Source organism: Esox lucius, chromosome 9 (assembly GCF_011004845.1).
Source record: "Esox lucius isolate fEsoLuc1 chromosome 9, fEsoLuc1.pri, whole genome shotgun sequence".
NCBI classification, from domain to species: Eukaryota; Metazoa; Chordata; class Actinopteri; order Esociformes; family Esocidae; genus Esox; species Esox lucius.
This window is the reverse complement of record NC_047577.1, coordinates 6825040-6842742: the sequence shown is the minus strand read 5'-3', so window position 1 is coordinate 6842742 and position 17703 is coordinate 6825040. Positions and strand designations below refer to the sequence as shown.

At 44.4% G+C, this 17703-nt stretch overlaps 1 protein-coding gene across 4 annotated transcripts in view; it reads left to right on the top strand.

The window, feature by feature from the left end:
- The window catches only part of mafgb (v-maf avian musculoaponeurotic fibrosarcoma oncogene homolog Gb), a 22316-nt gene extending 5277 nt beyond the window's left edge, over positions 1-17039 (top strand). For 2 of the 4 annotated variants that reach the window (XM_029122355.2, XM_029122353.2), the window contains 3 exons: positions 5739-5792; positions 11585-11650; positions 11799-17039. In XM_029122355.2, coding sequence (XP_028978188.1) covers positions 5748-5792; positions 11585-11650; positions 11799-12266 — 579 coding nt within the window. In that variant the 5' untranslated portion in view covers positions 5739-5747 and the 3' untranslated portion in view covers positions 12267-17039. Of the gene's footprint in view, positions 1-5738; positions 5793-10465; positions 11320-11584; positions 11651-11798 lie in introns of those variants that run through there. The other 2 variants (XM_034294180.1, XM_013135221.4) reach the window with 2 other exon arrangements.
- Positions 17040-17703: the final 664 nt, after the last annotated feature.

Sequence of the window (17703 nt, the reverse complement as noted above, 5' to 3'; positions counted from 1 at the left end):
GTTAAATGTAATCAGGCGACCATTTACCCTAGTTGTGTTAATTAGATGTTTGTGCAGGCAGGAACTTTATAGACTACAGTGAGGGATTTTTTTTTAATCCCCTGCTGATTTTCTACATTTGCCCAATGACAAAGAAATTATCAGTCTATAATTTTAATGGTAGGTTTATTTGAACAGTGAGAGACAGAATAACAACAAAATAATCCAGAAAAACGCATGTCAAAAATGTTATAAATTGAAGGTGGAATTTAAGTATTCGACCCCTCTGCAAAACATGACTTAGTACTTGGTGGTAAAACCCTTGTTGGCAATCACAGAGGTCAGACGTTTGACGGTACATGGCCCTGTCCATCGTCCCTTTGATGCGGTGAAGTTGTCCTGTCACCTTAGCAGAAAAACACCTTCAAAGCATATTGTTTCCACCTCCATGTTTGACGGTGGGGATGGTGTTCTTAGGGTCATAGGAAGCATTCCTCCTCCTCCAAACACGACTAGTTGAGTTGATGCCAAAAGAGCTTGATTTTGGTTTCATCTGACCATAACACTTTCACCCAGTTCTCCTCTGAATCTTTCAGATGTTCATTGGCAAACTTCAGACGGGCCTGTACATGTGCTTTCTTGAGCAGGGGGACCTTGCGGGCGCTGCAGGATTTCAGTCCTTCACGGCGTAGTGTGTTACTAATTGTTTTCTTGGTGACTATGGTCCCAGCTGCATTGAGATCATTGACAAGATCCTCCCGTGTAGTTCTGGGCTGATTCCTCACTGTTCTCATGATCATTGCAACTCCATGAGGTGAGGTCTTGCATGGAGCCCCAGACCGAGGGAGATTGACAGTTCTTTTGTGTTTCTTCCATTTGCGAATAATCGCACCAACTGTTGTCACCTTCTCACCAAGCTGCTTGGCGATGGTCTAGTAGCCCATTCCAGCCTTGTGTAGGTCTACAATCTTGTCCCTGACATCCTTGGACAGCTCTTTGGTCTTGGCCATGGTGGAGAGTTTGGAATCTGATTGATTGATTGCTTCTGTGGACAGGTGTCTTTTATACAGGTAACAAACTGAGTTTAGGAGCACTCCCTTTAAGAGCCAAAAATATTTCTTATTGAGAGGGGATCAAATATTTATTTCACTCATTACAAAGCAAATAAATTAATACAATATTTGACATGCTTTTTTCTGGATTTTTTTGTTTTGTTATTCTGTCTCTCACTGTTCAAATAAACCTACCATTAAAATTATAGACTGATCATTTCTTTGTCAGTGGGCAAACGTACAAAATCAACAGGGGATCAAATACCTTTTTCCCTCACTGTACATATGCAAGGGTGGTCAAAGTTATTGAGTTATCACATGCAATTAATATAAAACGCTTGATGCCTGAACATTTTTTGGTCATAGTTTAAAATATATATATATGTATTTCCTTTGAGCCTCAGAACTGCCCATAGTCAGAGATTGACTTGAACCGGAGCTTTCTGAGGTGTGGTACCAGCACTGAATTACTTTTGCCCAAGCCCAACGGTGACGTTTTCGGGTGCTTGACACGGTTTGGAACTGTCTGGAGAGCTTCGCATACACCTTTTCCAAGCAACGGAGAGTAGGCGTTCATGCTGTGAACCGTGATTCCACCTCGTTTGCCCGCCACTTGCCTCCGAAGCTCATTAGGACGCGCCGTTGCATCCTGTTGGAAACGGGGAATATCTCCCCAACCCCCATCCCAGTCTCCCCCCCAAAACCCACTGAACGAGAAGGCCGAGGAGTGCATTACCCCCTCCGACCCTCTTCTCAAACTGTCCCGAGACACTGTGTGTGCAGCACCTGCATGTTCTGCATCAGTGCACGAGTGTTTTTGCACGCGTGTAAAGATAGGGCGGGTCTTCAATAGTGGTGTGCAGTTCGCGAACGAATCGGTCGTTTTGAACGAATCTTTTTAGTGACTCGGGACTCACGAGTCCTTTTTCTAGTGACTCGTTCAATTGTATCGTTCATTCGAACGTTTGACAGCGTATTACTACAACATCATCACTTGCTTCATACCCGGTCCTCCAGCTCAGTTCTCCGATCAACTTCTATGTGCATTCGCAGAGAAAAATAGTTCAAGGCAGGAACATCATGAAGACATGTTTGTATCTGATAACTGAACAAAGACTATAATAATTAATATAGTTAGCTGATTACTGAATTTGGGAATAATTTAGTGAAGACACAAGTATTTGGTTGTAATGTCGTCTCTATCGAAGGTGGCCAATCATCCATCTGAGAGTTACTGTGCTCAGACCCTCAAGCTTTTAAAAAAGCTTAGGTGTTTTTCAGGGTTGTACGAAATGTCTTCACACCCAGCAGCTCTCCGGGTAAGAGGGGCAGATATGTGTTTTACACAGTAGCCCAAGAAAGCAGTTATTCTACCTGGTGCCTTAGTCAGTAGCTAGGAGATGGTAGAACTGTTGTACCAGAGAACAGCAGCCTTCATACATGGCCTATAAAAAGCCGCTGCCTGGACATTTGAGGCCTGTGAAACACCCTGGTCTATTAGACCCAGTTTGACAAAGAGAGAAGAGAGACAACGTTTATCTGCAATACCTTTTTTTTGCAAACCCTCCATGCCCTGGCTCATAATGTATGTAGAAATACAAAATAGCCCATGCTATGTACTGTATAAGATTCCTACTGTTTTTAAATGGTGAGCACCAGCGCTACCGCCCAAAATATTTTCGTGTAGAGCCCTAGCTACTCCAACTTACATAGGCATTATACTGCTCTTTGCAGTCTTTAAATCTGATTGACAATTTATCTCTGTGAAAGCCAAGGACTCTGCTAGTTTCAAAATGTGACACAAGGATTTGCCATTTATCTGTTCTTATAACAGCTTACAGGTGCCTCAGATGGTATTTTGTTTGTGATTAAAAATAGCGCCAATTTCAGGTGAGAGGTGTTTCAGACCAGTTTAATGTCGGTTTTAGTGGAGATGCTGGAAGTTACGGCGTGAATTTTGATCGGGACCTGAACCGTCCGTACTTGCCGGGACCAGGACTAATGTGCTTTTTGTGCAGGGAAACCTTTTGTGTTAAAATAATTAAATACATTTGTTTTGTTTGTTTAAAAAGCACAGTCTACTCACATCTTAATTTACTTTGTTTTGTCCAGCCCAGTGCCGTCGTCCATTAGCATTGTAAAGAACATTAATTGTCACCACAGCTACATTAATGGACGAGAAGCAGAGCCACAGCATACTGAACATTACGGAAACAGTTCCCGTTCTCAGTTATGTGTAAAACCCCTAGTATGTGGAAATGACCATCATCAAACCCCAGTGAATACTGGTGAACCTTTCTTTTTAATAGTTGTATCTCTCTGACCATGGCTTGTTTTCCGTTTAATTCTGACCCATTCAAATGATTCAACGTACACAGTTTTATGGCGAGAATGTCCGTGGATTATATATTTATATAAATATATATATTTAAGGAGTATAAGTGAGAGCAGTGCAATTATGCACGGACGTTTTCCCTTAGTTCTTCCTTGTCCAGCTACGTTAAAACAACTGGATGTTGTGCAGTGAATTTCATTGGAATATTTCTGTGTGTGTGCACTGGTTTAATGTGTGGAACTATTGTAAAACAAGGAAAACTGAGATGTCATGAAAATGTATCTGGTACTTCCTAAAGCAAAAGCATTTTCTAGGTGTACGGATTTGGATTATGGGTAGAATTACTGTTAGGCTTATGGGTGAGTGTAGCGGGTTAGTGTAATGGTGAGGGTTAGTGTAATGGTCAGGGGGTGAGGGTTAGTGTAATGGTCAGGGGGTGAGGGTTAGTGTAATGGTCAGGGGTAAGGGTTAGTGTAATGGTTAGGGGTCTGGGTTAGTATAATGGTTAGGGGTGAGGGTTAGTGTAATGGTTAGGGGGTGAGGGTTAGTGTAATGATCAGGGGGTGAGGGTTATTGTAATGGTCAGGGGGTGAAGGTTAGTGTAATGGTCAGGGGGTGAGGGTTAGTGTAATGGTCAGGGGTTGAGGGTTAGTGTAATGGTCAGGGGGTGAGGGTTAGTATAATGGTTAGGGGGTGAGGGTAGTATAATGGTCAGGGGGTGCAGGAAAAAGGGATTCCCCCAGAAAGTCTAGTGAAAAGCACACTAAAACATGATGTGAGTCTGTGTTTCAATTAGCAGCAGGTAGTCTAGTGGTCAGAGTTGAACTTATCTGCCTCCTTGACGCATGCCCGCACGCACACACACACACATGCGCGCGCACGAACCGACGTACACAGACACACTCTCACCCCGCTAGCTGGGGAGTGCGAAATTACCTACAAGGTTTTTCTCTTCTGTGAAAAGCCCTTACTAAATAAAAAATAAAAAGGTGCCGGAGCCTCAATTGCCTGACGGTGCAAATTTTGTGCTGCTGTTAGGGAATTTGTCATCACATACTCAGACTTATTACCTGCGATTGGTGGGGGGAAAACGTGTCAACGTCCTCACTTATTATACTATGACCACACACACGCGCGCACAAACACACCGACAAACACACCTACAAACACACCGACACACACACACCCACTCAGCTGAACAACATTTTTCTGTACTCGTAGAAAATTGAGAAATTTAATTATTTCCCGTTCAAGTCTATTCTTCTTTCACTTCTGCCTCACCAGTCCTGTAACTTCTCTCTGTTTTCATTATTACACTGTCTTTTCTCTCTGTACCCTTTCTCTTGTCTCGCTGTTGTTCTACATTCCTTTCTACCATCACTGGATTTCTAATTCACAATTAGCCCGAACTATTTTAGTGTCAAACATGCCTGTTAAACTGTACTGGTGAGGAGTATAGTAATCAATTGTGATTTGGGGGATCACAGTTGATTTCCATAAACAATGCTAAAATGCTAAATCCTAACCTTAACCACTAAAACACCATTCAAACCGTAACCACTCAAACCCCATTGAAACCCTAACATTAACCACGCAAACTCCATTTAAACTCTAACCTTAACCATTCAAACCCCACTGAATCCCTAACCTTAACCACTAAAACCCCATTCAAATCCTAACCTTAACCACTAAAACCCATTCAAACCCAAACCTTAACCACTAAAACCCCATTCAAACCCAAACCTTAACCACTAAAACCCCATTCAAACCCTAACCTTAACCACTAAAACCCCATTCAAACCCAAACCTTAACCACTAAAACCCCATTCAAACCCAAACCTTAACCACTAAAACCCCATTCAAACCCTAACCTTAACCACTAAAACCCCATTCAAACCCAAACCTTAACCACTAAAACCCCATTCAAACTCTAACCTTAACCACTAAAACCCCATTCAAACCCAAACCTTAACCACTAAAACCCCATTCAAACCCAAACCTTAACCACTAAAACCCCATTCAAACCCAAACCTTAACCACTAAAACCCCATTCAAACCCTAACCGTAACCACTAAAACCCCATTCAAACCCTAACCGTAACCACTAAAACCCCATTCAAAGCCTAACCTTAACCACTAAAACCCCATTCAAACCCTAACCTTAACACCAAGCCTAAATAAAAACTATTTTGTAAAAGTGACTAGCAAAATGTCCTCACTAGTCATGATTTACCCTGGGTTATTATATGAGTGAGGACATCTGGGTAAGGATAGTAGTACGCACACACACACACACACACACAGCATAGCGTTCCAATTACATTCACCTCACCCGAAAACTACAAGTAAGACTTGCTCTCTCTTTGTCTCCAGGAAGGAGGGATGGAGGGACAGGAGAAGGGACTCCTAAACCAGTGGAACTCTGAGGTTGTTCATTATCTTTTTTATGTGCCTCTCCCCCACTCTCTCCCTGTCTGCCCCACTCTCTCCCTGTCTGCCCCACTCTCTCCCTGTCTGCCCCACTCTCTCCCTGTCTGCCCCACTCTCTCCCTGTCTGCCCCACTCTCTCCCTGTCTGCCCCACTCTCTCCCTGTCTCCCCCACTCTCTCCCCGTCTCCCCCACTCTCTCTCTGTCGCCGTCTCTCTCTCCCCCACTTGCTCTCTCTACCACACTCTCTGATTCTGCCCCTGTCTCTCCCACTCTCTCCCTGTCTCCCCCACTCTCCCCACTCTCTCCCTGTCTCCCCCATTCTCTCCCTGTTTCCCCACTCTCTCTCTGTCTCCGCCCCTCTCTCCCACACTCTCTCCCTGTCTCCTCCCGGTCTCCCCCACTCTCTCCCTGTCTCCCCCACTCTCTTTCCCACTGTCTTTCTTTCTCCCCCACTCTCAAGCTCTCTCCCCCACTCTCTATTTCTCTCCCTCTCTTCCCCACTCTCCCACTCTCTCCATCACTCTCTTTCTTCCATTGACCTGTTTATCTACCGTCTGTACATTGGATTTACACCTAAATTACACTTGTGTGTGTTTGTGTGTGTGTGTGTGTCTGTGTGTCTGTGTGTCTTTGAGGAAGTTGTTGGTTTAAATGTTTGTGGAGGAAGGCCGTTTCTCACTCAAACATGATTCATCTGTCTGACAACCCACACACACACCCACACACACACACACACACACACACACACATTCAGTATTGCTTGACATTTCTAACTGAATAGGCCCATGGTATGTTTCTATAGCTGGTTGTCTGTTGGGATAATACAAAAAACTCTATATATATATATATATTTTTTTTTTACCCTTTGCGTAACATTTAGGTCTTCCTGAATTCTTACTTTGCTATGTTAGATATTATTCTACTGTATTTTGATGTTTCAGCAAAGACTGTGTGTGTGTGTGTGAGAGAGAGAGAGAGACAGCAAGCAGCAGCAGTTTTGTACTGTTGGATCAACTTCAGAACTTTCTAATTGGTGGTTTTAGTCTTGGTCCCGGCTGAGTACCCCCCCCCCCTTCACTCGGTGAGTCCCCCCTCCCTTCACTTGCTGAGCACCCCCCCCCCACTCGCTGAGCACCCCCCCCCTTCACTCGGTGAGTCCCCCCTCCCTTCACTTGCTGAGCACCCCCCCCCCCACTCGCTGATTTCCCCCCCCCCCCTTCACTTGCTGAGCACCCCCCCCCCCCACTCCACTTGCTGAGTTCAGGGGTTTTTCTCTCCTATTCGACCCCAATCCCTCCCCCTTCTCCCCCACCAACACTCATCGCCTTCATCCCCCCCCCCCCCAACAGCTAAGCTCTTACAAATGTGTTGAGGATGCAGTTTGCCACCCCATCCCTCATTCCCTCCCCCTTTCTCTCTTCTTCCTCCTCCTTTCTCCCTATTATCCCTCTTTATTTCATCCTCCCTCCAGCTCCCCCTCCTCTCCTGCTCCCCTCCTCTCTCGATTGGTCCCCCCACTGTCTCTCGTTCTCCCTCTCACCTCTCTGCCCTCTCGATCTTTCTCCTTTCTCTCCGTACTCAGCACTTTCGACTCTTCTGCAACTCTAATAATCAGCTCTGAAGACGTCAGCCTTCTTTCACTTCTTCATCCCTCGTTTCCTCTCGTTTACCTCGTCCTGCTATCTCTCTCCTGTTTTCCTTTCACCTCCTCTCTTGTGCTCCTCCCTCCCTCTCCTCCGTCTGGATCTGTTCTGGAGATGTCAGCATTCTTTTAGACATTCCATAAAAATACTGCCTGCCGCAGCAAAAAAAAAAAAAAGAAACGCCGTTTTGGTAACCGTTGCCGTAGCGATGACCACACAGCACCCGTTGCCGTAGCGATGACCACACAGCACCCGTTGTGGTTGCAATGACCACTGTGAAACGGTTAGAACCAAAAGAGTCGGGTGCATTGTGTGTCGGAGGAACTTGGGTTTGCCGTCCTTTTCTTGCTGTGTGTGTGTGTGTGTGTGTGTGTTAGTGTGTGAGAGTCAGCCCTCTCTCCATCCTAGTTCACTAGCTGGTGGTCTCCAATTCTTCCTCTCAAAAATGTTCCCTTTTGCATGCTTCTCTGTGTGTGCGTGTGTGTGCGTGTGTTTATGTGTACACTAATTTCAGCTTATTGAGAACTTGGTTTGTGAGCTTTGTTTTTGTGTTGGTAGGGCTTCAGGGTGCTGTGTGTGTATACCTCCCTGTATATATAGTACCAGCGTAGTAGGAGTAGAGTAGGAGGTGTATCACTAGTAGGTACAGGTGTTAAAGGTGTAGTAGGAGGCGTATCACTAGTAGGTACAGGTGTTAAAAGTGTAGTAGGAGGCGTATCACTAGTAGGTACAGGTGTTAAAGGAGTAGTAATAATACTAGGAGTAGCATGATGTGTAGTAGCTGCAGTAGGAGTGGTAATAGTCATAATAGTAGTATAATTATAATAATTATTAGTAGTATTAGTAATGGTAGTAATATTAGTAGTAGTTATAATAGTATTAGTAATAATAGTAGTACTGGTAGTGGTATTAGTAGCAGTAGTAGTGGTAGTGATGTTAGTAGTAGTATTAGTCGTAATAGTAGTAGCAGCATTAGTAGTGGTAGTAGTATTATTAGTAGTAGTAGTAGTATTAGTACTAGTATTAGTAGTAGTAATGGTAGTATGCCTAATACTACGACTAATACTAGTACTAGTCGTATTAATGGTAGTACTATTAGAAATAGGAGTACAGTTTGGAGAACAAGTATTTGATACACTGCTGATTTTGCAGGTTTTCCTACTTACAAAGCATGTAGAGGTCTGTATTTTTATCATAGGTACTCTTCAACTGTGAGTGACGGAATCTAAAACAAAAATCCAGAAAAGCCCATTGTATGATATTTAAGTAATTAATTTGCATTTTATTGCATGACATAAGTATTTGATTACATCAGAAAATCAAAACTTAATATTTGGTACAGAAACCTTTGTTTGCAATTTCAGAGATCATACGTTTCCTGTAGTTCTTGACCAGGTTTGCACACACTGCAGCAGGGATTTTGGCCCACTCCTCCATACAGACCTTCTCCAGATCCTTCAGTTTTCAGGGCTGTTGCTGGGCAATAAGGACTTTCAGCTCCCTCCAAAGATTTTCTATTGGGTTCAGGTCTGGAGACTAGCTAGGCCACTGAGCCACTCCTTAGTTGCCCTGGCTGTGTGTTTCGGGTCGTTGTCATGCTGGAAGACCCAGCCACGACCCATCTTCAATGCTCTTACTGAGGGAAGGAGGTTGTTGGCCAAGATCTCGCGATACATGGCCCCAACCATCCTCCCCTCAATACGTTGCAGTCATCCTGGCCCCTGCAGAAAAGCATCCCCAAAGAATGATGTTTCCACCTCCATGCTTCACGGTTGGGATGGTGTTCTTGGGGTTGTACTCATCCTTCTTCTTCCTCCAAACACGGCAAGTGGAGTTTAGACCAAAAAGCTCTATTTTTGTCTCATCAGACCACATGACCTTCTTCCATTCCTCCTCTGGATCATCCAGATGGTCATTGGCAAACTTCAGACGGGCCTGGACATGTGCTGGCTTGAGCAGGGGGACCTTGCGTGCGCGGCAGGATTTTAATCCATGACGGCGTAGTGTGTTACTAATGGTTTTCTTTGAGACTGTTGTCCCAGCTCTCTTCAGGTCATTGACCAGGTCCTGCCGTGTAGTTCTGGGCTGATCCCTCACCTTCCTCATGATCATTGATGCCCCACGAGGTGAGATCTTGCATGGAACCCCAGACCGAGGGAGATTGACCATCATCTTGAACTTCTTCCATTTTCTAATAATTGCGCCAACAGTTGTTGCCTTCTCACCAAGCTGCTTGCCTATTGTCCTGTAGCCCATCCCAGCCTTGTGCAGGTCTACAATTTTATCCCTGATGTCCTTACACAGCTCTCTGGTCTTGGCCATTGTGGAGAGGTTGAAGTCTGTTTGATTGAATGTGTGGACAGGTGTCTTTTATACAGGTAACAATTTCAAACAGGTGCTGTTAATACAGGTAATGAGTGGAGAACAGGAGGGCTTCTTAAAGAAAAACTGACAGATCTGTGAGAGCTGGAATTCTTACTGGTTGGTAGGTGATCAAATACTTATGTCACGCAATAAAATGCAAATTAATTATTTAAAAATCATACAATGTGATTAGATTCCGTCTCTCACAGTTGAAGTGTACCTATGATAAAAATGGCAGACCTCTACATGCTTTGTAAGTAGGAAAACCTGCAAAATCGTCAGTGTATCAAATACTTGTTCTCCCCACTGTAGTAGTAGTAATGGTATTAGTCGTAGTAGTATTAGTAATAGTAGTATAAGTTGTAGTAGTATTAGTCATGGTAGTAGTAGTAGTAGAACTAGTAGTAGTTTTAGTAGTGGTAGTAGTAGTTGTAGTAGTCGTAGTAGTAGTAGAACTAGTAGTAGTTGTAGTAGTCATAGTAGTAGTAGAACTAGTAGTTGTAGTAGTGGTAGTTGTAGTAGTAGTGGTAGTAATAGTAGTGGTAGTAGTTGTAGTAGTAGTAGTCGTAGTAGTAGTAGTAGTAGTAGTGTTGTCCTCCTCCCCTTGCTGTGCTTCTTTGATCTTATTAGCTGGAGGATTTGTGGCGGGAGATCGACATTAGTGAGGTGCATTGTGGGTGGAGAGGGGCTCGTTGGCACAGATTCCTAATAGCTCAGTCCTTTGTGGATTGTAGAGTAATCTAGAGTAGTCTAGAACGGAGGCACTGAAAACACAACAACAGCTTAGCTAGGCCTGGGTTCATTATTGTCATTGGTAGCTCTTGCTCTTTTCCTTTGTAATCAGGAACAACTCTCTCCGTCCGCCGTGTTTTCATTTGGTTACCTTCTTAGTGACTGTCATTCCCCTGACAGGGAGAGGTAGAGAAAGGATAGAAGAGGGTTTGAGAGGAATGGGGGAGGGCGTGCTGGAGAGTGGCGGAGGGAGGAAGGTCAGGAATCCGCTGAGTCATCGTGACTGGTCTCATGATGATCGCTCGGTGGCTGCAACAATGGCCGCCCTTCATCACACACTGCCACAGTGTGCAGGACAGGGTGTTCACGTCTCAATGAGGCCTGTTGTGTGGAGCAGTGACCCAGCTAGCACCTGTGTGTGTGTTTACGTGTGTGTGTGTGTGTGTGTGTGTGTGGGTGGGTGTGAGAGAGAGGATGTGTGTAAAGAACTGATCTAATCTCATTCACAGCTGTTGTGTGTCCCTCCCTTTGTTGATCTCTCCTTTCTACTTCATCTTCTGTTTCTGTCTGGTTTTCTGTGTGTGTGTGTGTGTGTGTGTGTATGTGTGTGTGTGTGTGTGTGTGTGTACGTGTGTTTGGTATTCCCCTGGACTCTGTCCCACGACTCACATCTCTTTAGTTGTTGGTCCCTGGCCAACCAATCACTTTGACGGTTACGTGTTCTAGAGCTAAAACGGCGGGTATTGCCACACGCAACACTGAGAAACAGGAAGCTGAGGAGCTGGTGTGTTCTAACATTCATGGTGACAGTTTGTGGAGGAGTTGCACATTGTCGTATACTATGCTAAGCTCTGCCTTTTCTCTCCTCCCTCTCTCTCTCTCTCCATCTTGTTCCATCGCTCCCTCTCTCTCTCTCTCCATCTTGTTCCATCGCTGCCTCTCTCTCTCTCTCTCTCTCTCTCTCTCCCTCTCTCCCTCTCTCTCTCTCTCTCTCTCTCTCCATATTGCTCTCTCCTTCTCCACCTGGTTGTCACTGACGTCCTGCGCAGGTCTGTTCGGAGGGAGGTGGTTCTCGGGGAATGACGACGACTAACAAAGGAAACAAGGCCTTGAAGGTGAGAACCCACGCGGGATTTTCTACAAAGGCATTCAGTTCCAAACAAAATTGCACCTAGCCCCCCCCCCCCCCCCCCCCCCCCCCCGCTGACATGTGTGCCTCTCGTTCTGTCCTCTCTGTCCACCCCCCCCCCCCCGAACCACCAGGTGAAGCGGGAACCTGGGGAGAATGGCACCACCCTGACGGACGACGAGCTGGTGACCATGTCCGTGCGAGAGCTCAACCAGCACCTCCGGGGCCTCACCAAGGAGGAGATTCAGCAGCTCAAGCAGCGCCGACGCACCCTGAAGAACCGGGGCTACGCCGCCAGCTGCCGGGTCAAACGGGTCACGCAGAAGGAGGAGCTGGAGAAGCAGAAGTCTCAGCTCCAGCAGGAGGTAGACAAGCTGGCGTCCGAGAACGCCAGCATGAGGGCGGAGCTCGATCAGCTGCGGTCGAAGTACGAGGCCCTGCAGAGCTTCGCCAGGACTGTGGCAAGAAGCCCCGGGGCAGGGCTCGGCGTTGGGGGTCCAAGGGGGGCTGCGGGGGCGGTGATCGGGCCGCTCATACCGGGCAAGGTGGCGGCGACGAGCGTGATCACGATAGTGAAGTCGAAAACGGATGCGCGCTCTTAGTAGTGGGCTCGGGTGCGGGAGGGAGTGAGGAGGCGAAGGGAGGAGGAGAGGAGGCAACTAGGAACAATTTGAAACGAGACTCTTGGTCAGTGCATACGGTCATTTGAGCACAGGACGTAGACGGGCCCCACAGATGTGTTCTGTGTGTGTGATGTAATAACGCGTGTGTGATGTCACACTGTGAACCTCAATCATTGGACAACGTTCTTCACGTGTCCTCTCCTAATTTAATGGTTTCCAGTACTTACGGGCACTTCCTGGTTTTGCAGAAGCATCTTAGAGAGCCTTCATGCTTTAACAGTGCAGAAGAAAGAAGTGTTTTTGAAGTTCGTCTTTCACCACTCATTGCACTTCGAAGAGGATGTTCAGAAGCATAAATCATCAGGAAATCGTTTTTCTCCCGCGGTCACACTTTGCTGTTGCTCGACATTATGCACTGACCAATTATCACCGTATCACCAAACTCCATGCAGGCCAGCCCCGGCATCTAATCGCCAAATGTTGTCGCGTTGTCTGTCTGGACGTTGTATGTGCTATACTGTGGTAGCTAGCAGGATGACACTGGATAGCATCTAATGTCCATGCTAGCATATAACCTATCACACATGGCTGGATCTCAAAGGGAGCATTTACACTTACAATCCAATTCAGATTCATTGGCAAATAAACTGGCCAGAGATCTGATCTGATGTAGCCAGTTGTGCGGCGTAGGGGTCCATTTGGGATGCCTCCCAAAAAACAGTGTACCAGTGTGGATATTGAGTCATTCTAGGTAGTGTGATGGTGTGAATATTGAATCGGAGCCAGTGATTGACACCCGCTTAGTTGACTAGTCAGTCCCTTCATTCAGAACCAGATGTAAACTGTCGATACAGCCAATTGTAAAAGAGGTTGTAATTGATAGAATGGTTGGGTGACAGGTCAAAGTGCTGTTACTATGAGGTATTTAGTTGCCGGTGATTCAGTTGTCAGCACTTTATTTTGTTTTCAGTTTTCCTGATGGCGGACTGTCCAGTCAAGTAGGCGGGTGTAATTCTCACAAGCTTTAACATAAAAGTTACTAGTCAAATGTTAAATATTCTTCAAAGAATCCTTTGTCTACATACAGTATAGATAGTCAAGTCTAGAATTTTGTAAATTGCATAGAGTATCTTTACATTATTTATAAAAGACCTTAAAAAATGATCAAGGTGAACACTTGTTTGATATCTCCTCTTTCTTGCAATTGTACCAAAAGTGGCTTAACTAATTGACGTTGATAGCGTTGTTTTTTTTTAGTGACTAGGCGCGTGTGGCTGTTATGGTAACCGTGAGGCTAGCACGTGATGGTGTGACGTTGTAATGTACAGTAGTACGTGACGAGGTAACGGTAATATTATTGTTCATTATGTTGTCGTTAAGGATACGTGACACTGTTGTTTTCATTTATTTTGGACTGAAGACGGCGAAGTAATCAAAGGCACCTGTACGCTCCCGTCTCCCCCTTGTTGGCGGGCGTTATGGACACGTGACAGAAAACGTAATAAACCTGGTAATCGTGTATTGCATAGATTGTATTACACTACCCATAATGCACATGACGCAAAGTCTCTCTCTCAGAAGGAAATTCAATTAAAATGAATTCCAAACATAAAATGCATACTGAACATCCCAACAGGGTCACACCATTTTTACAAAAGCACATACATCGTAGGGTTGTACGGGGGCCTGTGGTTATACCGTCCATGCTTTTCGAATGAGTTATATTTTCTCGTGCTGAATGATTAATATAGTTATTTTCCTCTTCTCTCTACGTATTTTCTATATTTAATGCAGATTGTAGGGTTGATGTTTTAGTTTGTTTTTACTTGTTTGTTTTTAATATTCTGCAAATGCCAGGGAAGTAACAATGTTGACTGCACTGTTGTCTTATGGAACCAACACCATGTACTACTGCTATATGTTTAAAAGGGGCCGGGGTCATAGAAATCCTATAATTATAGAATTATAGAATAAAAGTTTCACTGACCAAGATGATGGGATGTCAATAGCCCCCCTAGTGTTCCATGCAATTCTCTGGGCCGGGCATGAGGTATGGTTTTGTCTGTCTCAAAGCAGGGTTTTCCCACAGTTTTGGAGTTTGCTCTTCAGCTTTATGCTGTCCAATTACACACGCTAAGTACAATTATATGCAATTTCTATGGTACAAATACAAACTGAATGGGTATTTATAATCACCTGTATAACTCCACTAACAAGATATTAGTCCATTTCAAACTTTTACCTTCAATACCTTAATCTTTTTTTTATTTCTTTGCCAGCCCACCGAAGCTTTCAAAATGTTGTGGGAAAACCCTGCTATTGTCTTACAATGGAAGTTACTGCTATGCAGTATATAAGAATGCTTGTCTCTTTCTCTTGTTCAAACTTGTGTGAGGGGGTTAAAAGGGGGAGGAGTGGGGGTGAGGAAGGAAAGAGGGGTTGCACTGATAACACGTCTGTGGGTTCGATCAACCGAGAAAGTACAGAGTGCTGCAAATCTGAAAAAGTTTGATAAGAAATAACCATTTTCTTATCACTTTAACGCAGAAACTCAGCAATCCAGCTTGTAGGTATGAGCAAATATATAGATATTTAGTATATACAGTATATTTATGTACGTGTTATGTCAAACTATGTCTCTTTTTATTCACTTTTAAATGGGCAAAAAAATAATAAGGTTTGACTGGTGATCTGTGACGGTTCTGATGGATTTTTGGGTCCTCGTAATCTCTTCTCGTCTGTATCTCTCTCTGTCTCTGAGTTTGCTTTTGTACCTACTGATGGTGTAATTCTACTTTTCAACTGTGGCAGATCCTGTGACATTTGAACGTTCTGTGAGCGATGTCTCAAAAGTTTACTGAAGAAGCAAAATATTAATATATTCAAACTAGACAGTGACCAGTGAAGTGCCAGCGCCCAGCAAAATGAGTTCTGTTGTTTCTGTCTATCTGTTCAACCGCACACTCACATTGTCGTGGCAACTGTTGTTGAGTGACTTCCTATTTATGCAAAAACTGGGCAGTGCTTCAAAAAGGACGCGGGGTTCGAAAACTTGACGGAGCTTAAGTTACGTAGCGGCTGGTTGTCTCAGAGTTGTTGTTAGCGTAATATACTGCAGGTACAGTGTGACTGGTGTCCATAGCTTTTCGTACAAAAAACGTGTATGTGGTATTCTGTGTTATGGCAGAGAGGAGGAGCAGGAGGAGCAGGAGGAGGAAGCAGCAAGAGTTTTTCTCCTTGCCACAACTCTGTCCGGACTAAGCCTGATACATTTCTCTGCGCTTCAGCAGGGCCTGAGCCTGTTGCCTCTGGGACAACGCCTACAACTGTTTAGGACGGAGACATTGAGATATTGTCATTATATCCGAAATATCTGGTCAAATGCAAATCCATCAGTTTGACATTTTATGAATTTTCGCGTAAATTCCCAGGCGCAGAGTTCAGAAAGTCTCACAAAAAAAGTGAAAGAAATACACTACAGTATGCTTCATCACAACAGTGGGTCACAGCCTGGGGCATGGTATACAGGGGGACATTGTCGAGGATGTTAAAGGCAAACCTGGACATATAGACACAGAAATCATTAACTCCTTATCTGGCTGCATGACCAACAGATGTGTGATGGTGTCGGTTTTTCCAGTCACGCCACCAGGCTAGTTGGCTCACCAGTAACCGATCAGTGGAAAAAAAGCCACCTTTAATCTGTTTGTTGGAAGTTTTTTGATTGACAGCTGTTAGTCTCCCCTTGTCTGTAAAATCTATAGGCAAAAATATCTAGAAAGTGGCGCAGAAGCGGTGTAAATCAGAGAGGCCTCGACACACGTTAAACCAATCAAATGCCCTGCATGGTCAGTGCTTAACATGCAGAATACATTCAACGGGCAAGTGGTGGGAGATTCGCGCAATTCTTGCCCGTTTGGCTAGTAAATGGCGTGACAGCATCATGGGTGCCTTGACTCGGCAAGACTAGATTTACCAACTTAACCCACCCTGTTCATTATGTGGTTAAGAGTTGTTGATTGTGTTACTGTGAGTGTTGATATGAGAACTCTCTCCAGCACTTGGGTGTTGGGTTCTGCACTTGGTCTACAGGAAGCTCTCAAATACCCGCCCCCCCTCCCACCCCCGAAAAAGAAAATACAATAACACCACACGTTGTGTCAACTGGTAAGCATGTGACTGCTTATGACTAGATTGCAGGAGTGTTGATTTGTAAGCATCCCGAATCACAACCTATTCCCTTACCCAAGGACCCTCCTCTGATAAATGGTAGCGGACTGTAGAGGGGACAGGGAGTCCTTTGGACAGAGTTCATGTTTGTGTCTCAAAACCGGAACAGTAATCAGCGGAAAGCTGGGGGGGGGAAAAAAACTGTGGTGAGTTAGTGGATATGGGAGCTGTTAGTAACAAATCACCTGGACGTTTATAGAAATCAGTGTTTTGTAATATTTCTGTATGGGGTGTAATAGGTTATTATGTCACAGTGTCACTGTACTTTGCATAGGGACGTCTGCTCCTGAAGTGACTGTGTGTCCATTTAATTGTAAGTATTTATTGATTAATAAGTAAATTATTGTACTTTTTTGCTATTTGTAGATAAGTAATGATGATGTATTGTTAACCATGGAAATTAACTGTTTTTGTCATCGTTCTGATGCATCTGTTAATTTATTGATGTACATACTGTATTGTTTGTTGATAAACAGTTTACTTTATTTTGTATATGACCAATAAACACATTTTAAAAAAGACCAACTGAATCATTCCTTTCTCATCCTTTTTATTAAATGTATGTTTTCTAGCCTGGTTTCTGGTCAGTTTGTGCTGTACAACAGGCCTGCATGACCATGGGAGTGAATCCCTTTGCGTTTATCACCGAGTGTGGAGTTGGTATTTACAACGTGCGCAGTTCCTCTGTCCTCCCTCAACTGCCACTTTTCCCACATGCCGATTCCTGACTTCCCACTTACTAGGGAAATTACCTTGGTACAGCCCTTTCTGCCATTGACAGCTACCAAGGATAACTATAAAACAGTTTTACTACGACTGTTGGAACGCCCAGGTACTTTTTATTTATAGTTGACCAAGCTTGTTGACCATTGGCCATCTGTATTTCTGAACAACTTTAAAACACAACAATGCTTTAATTTGACATTTAGACTTCACAACTGGTCATTTCGGCTAACACAGGGTGCCATTAAAAACATAAAATATGTTTCCATGTTAGGTGTGAAAACATGACTTAATTCCAGTGACCTCCAGGTAAAGTGGGGTAAGAGTTCATGACCTCATTCCAATGACCTCTTAGCTGTGGTCATATTTCTTGGCCAGTCACTACAACAGGACAGAGAAGCCATGCGCATGGTTTGTGTGTATGTGGCTGATATGTAGGTACTCTATAGTTAGCTGCTATGGA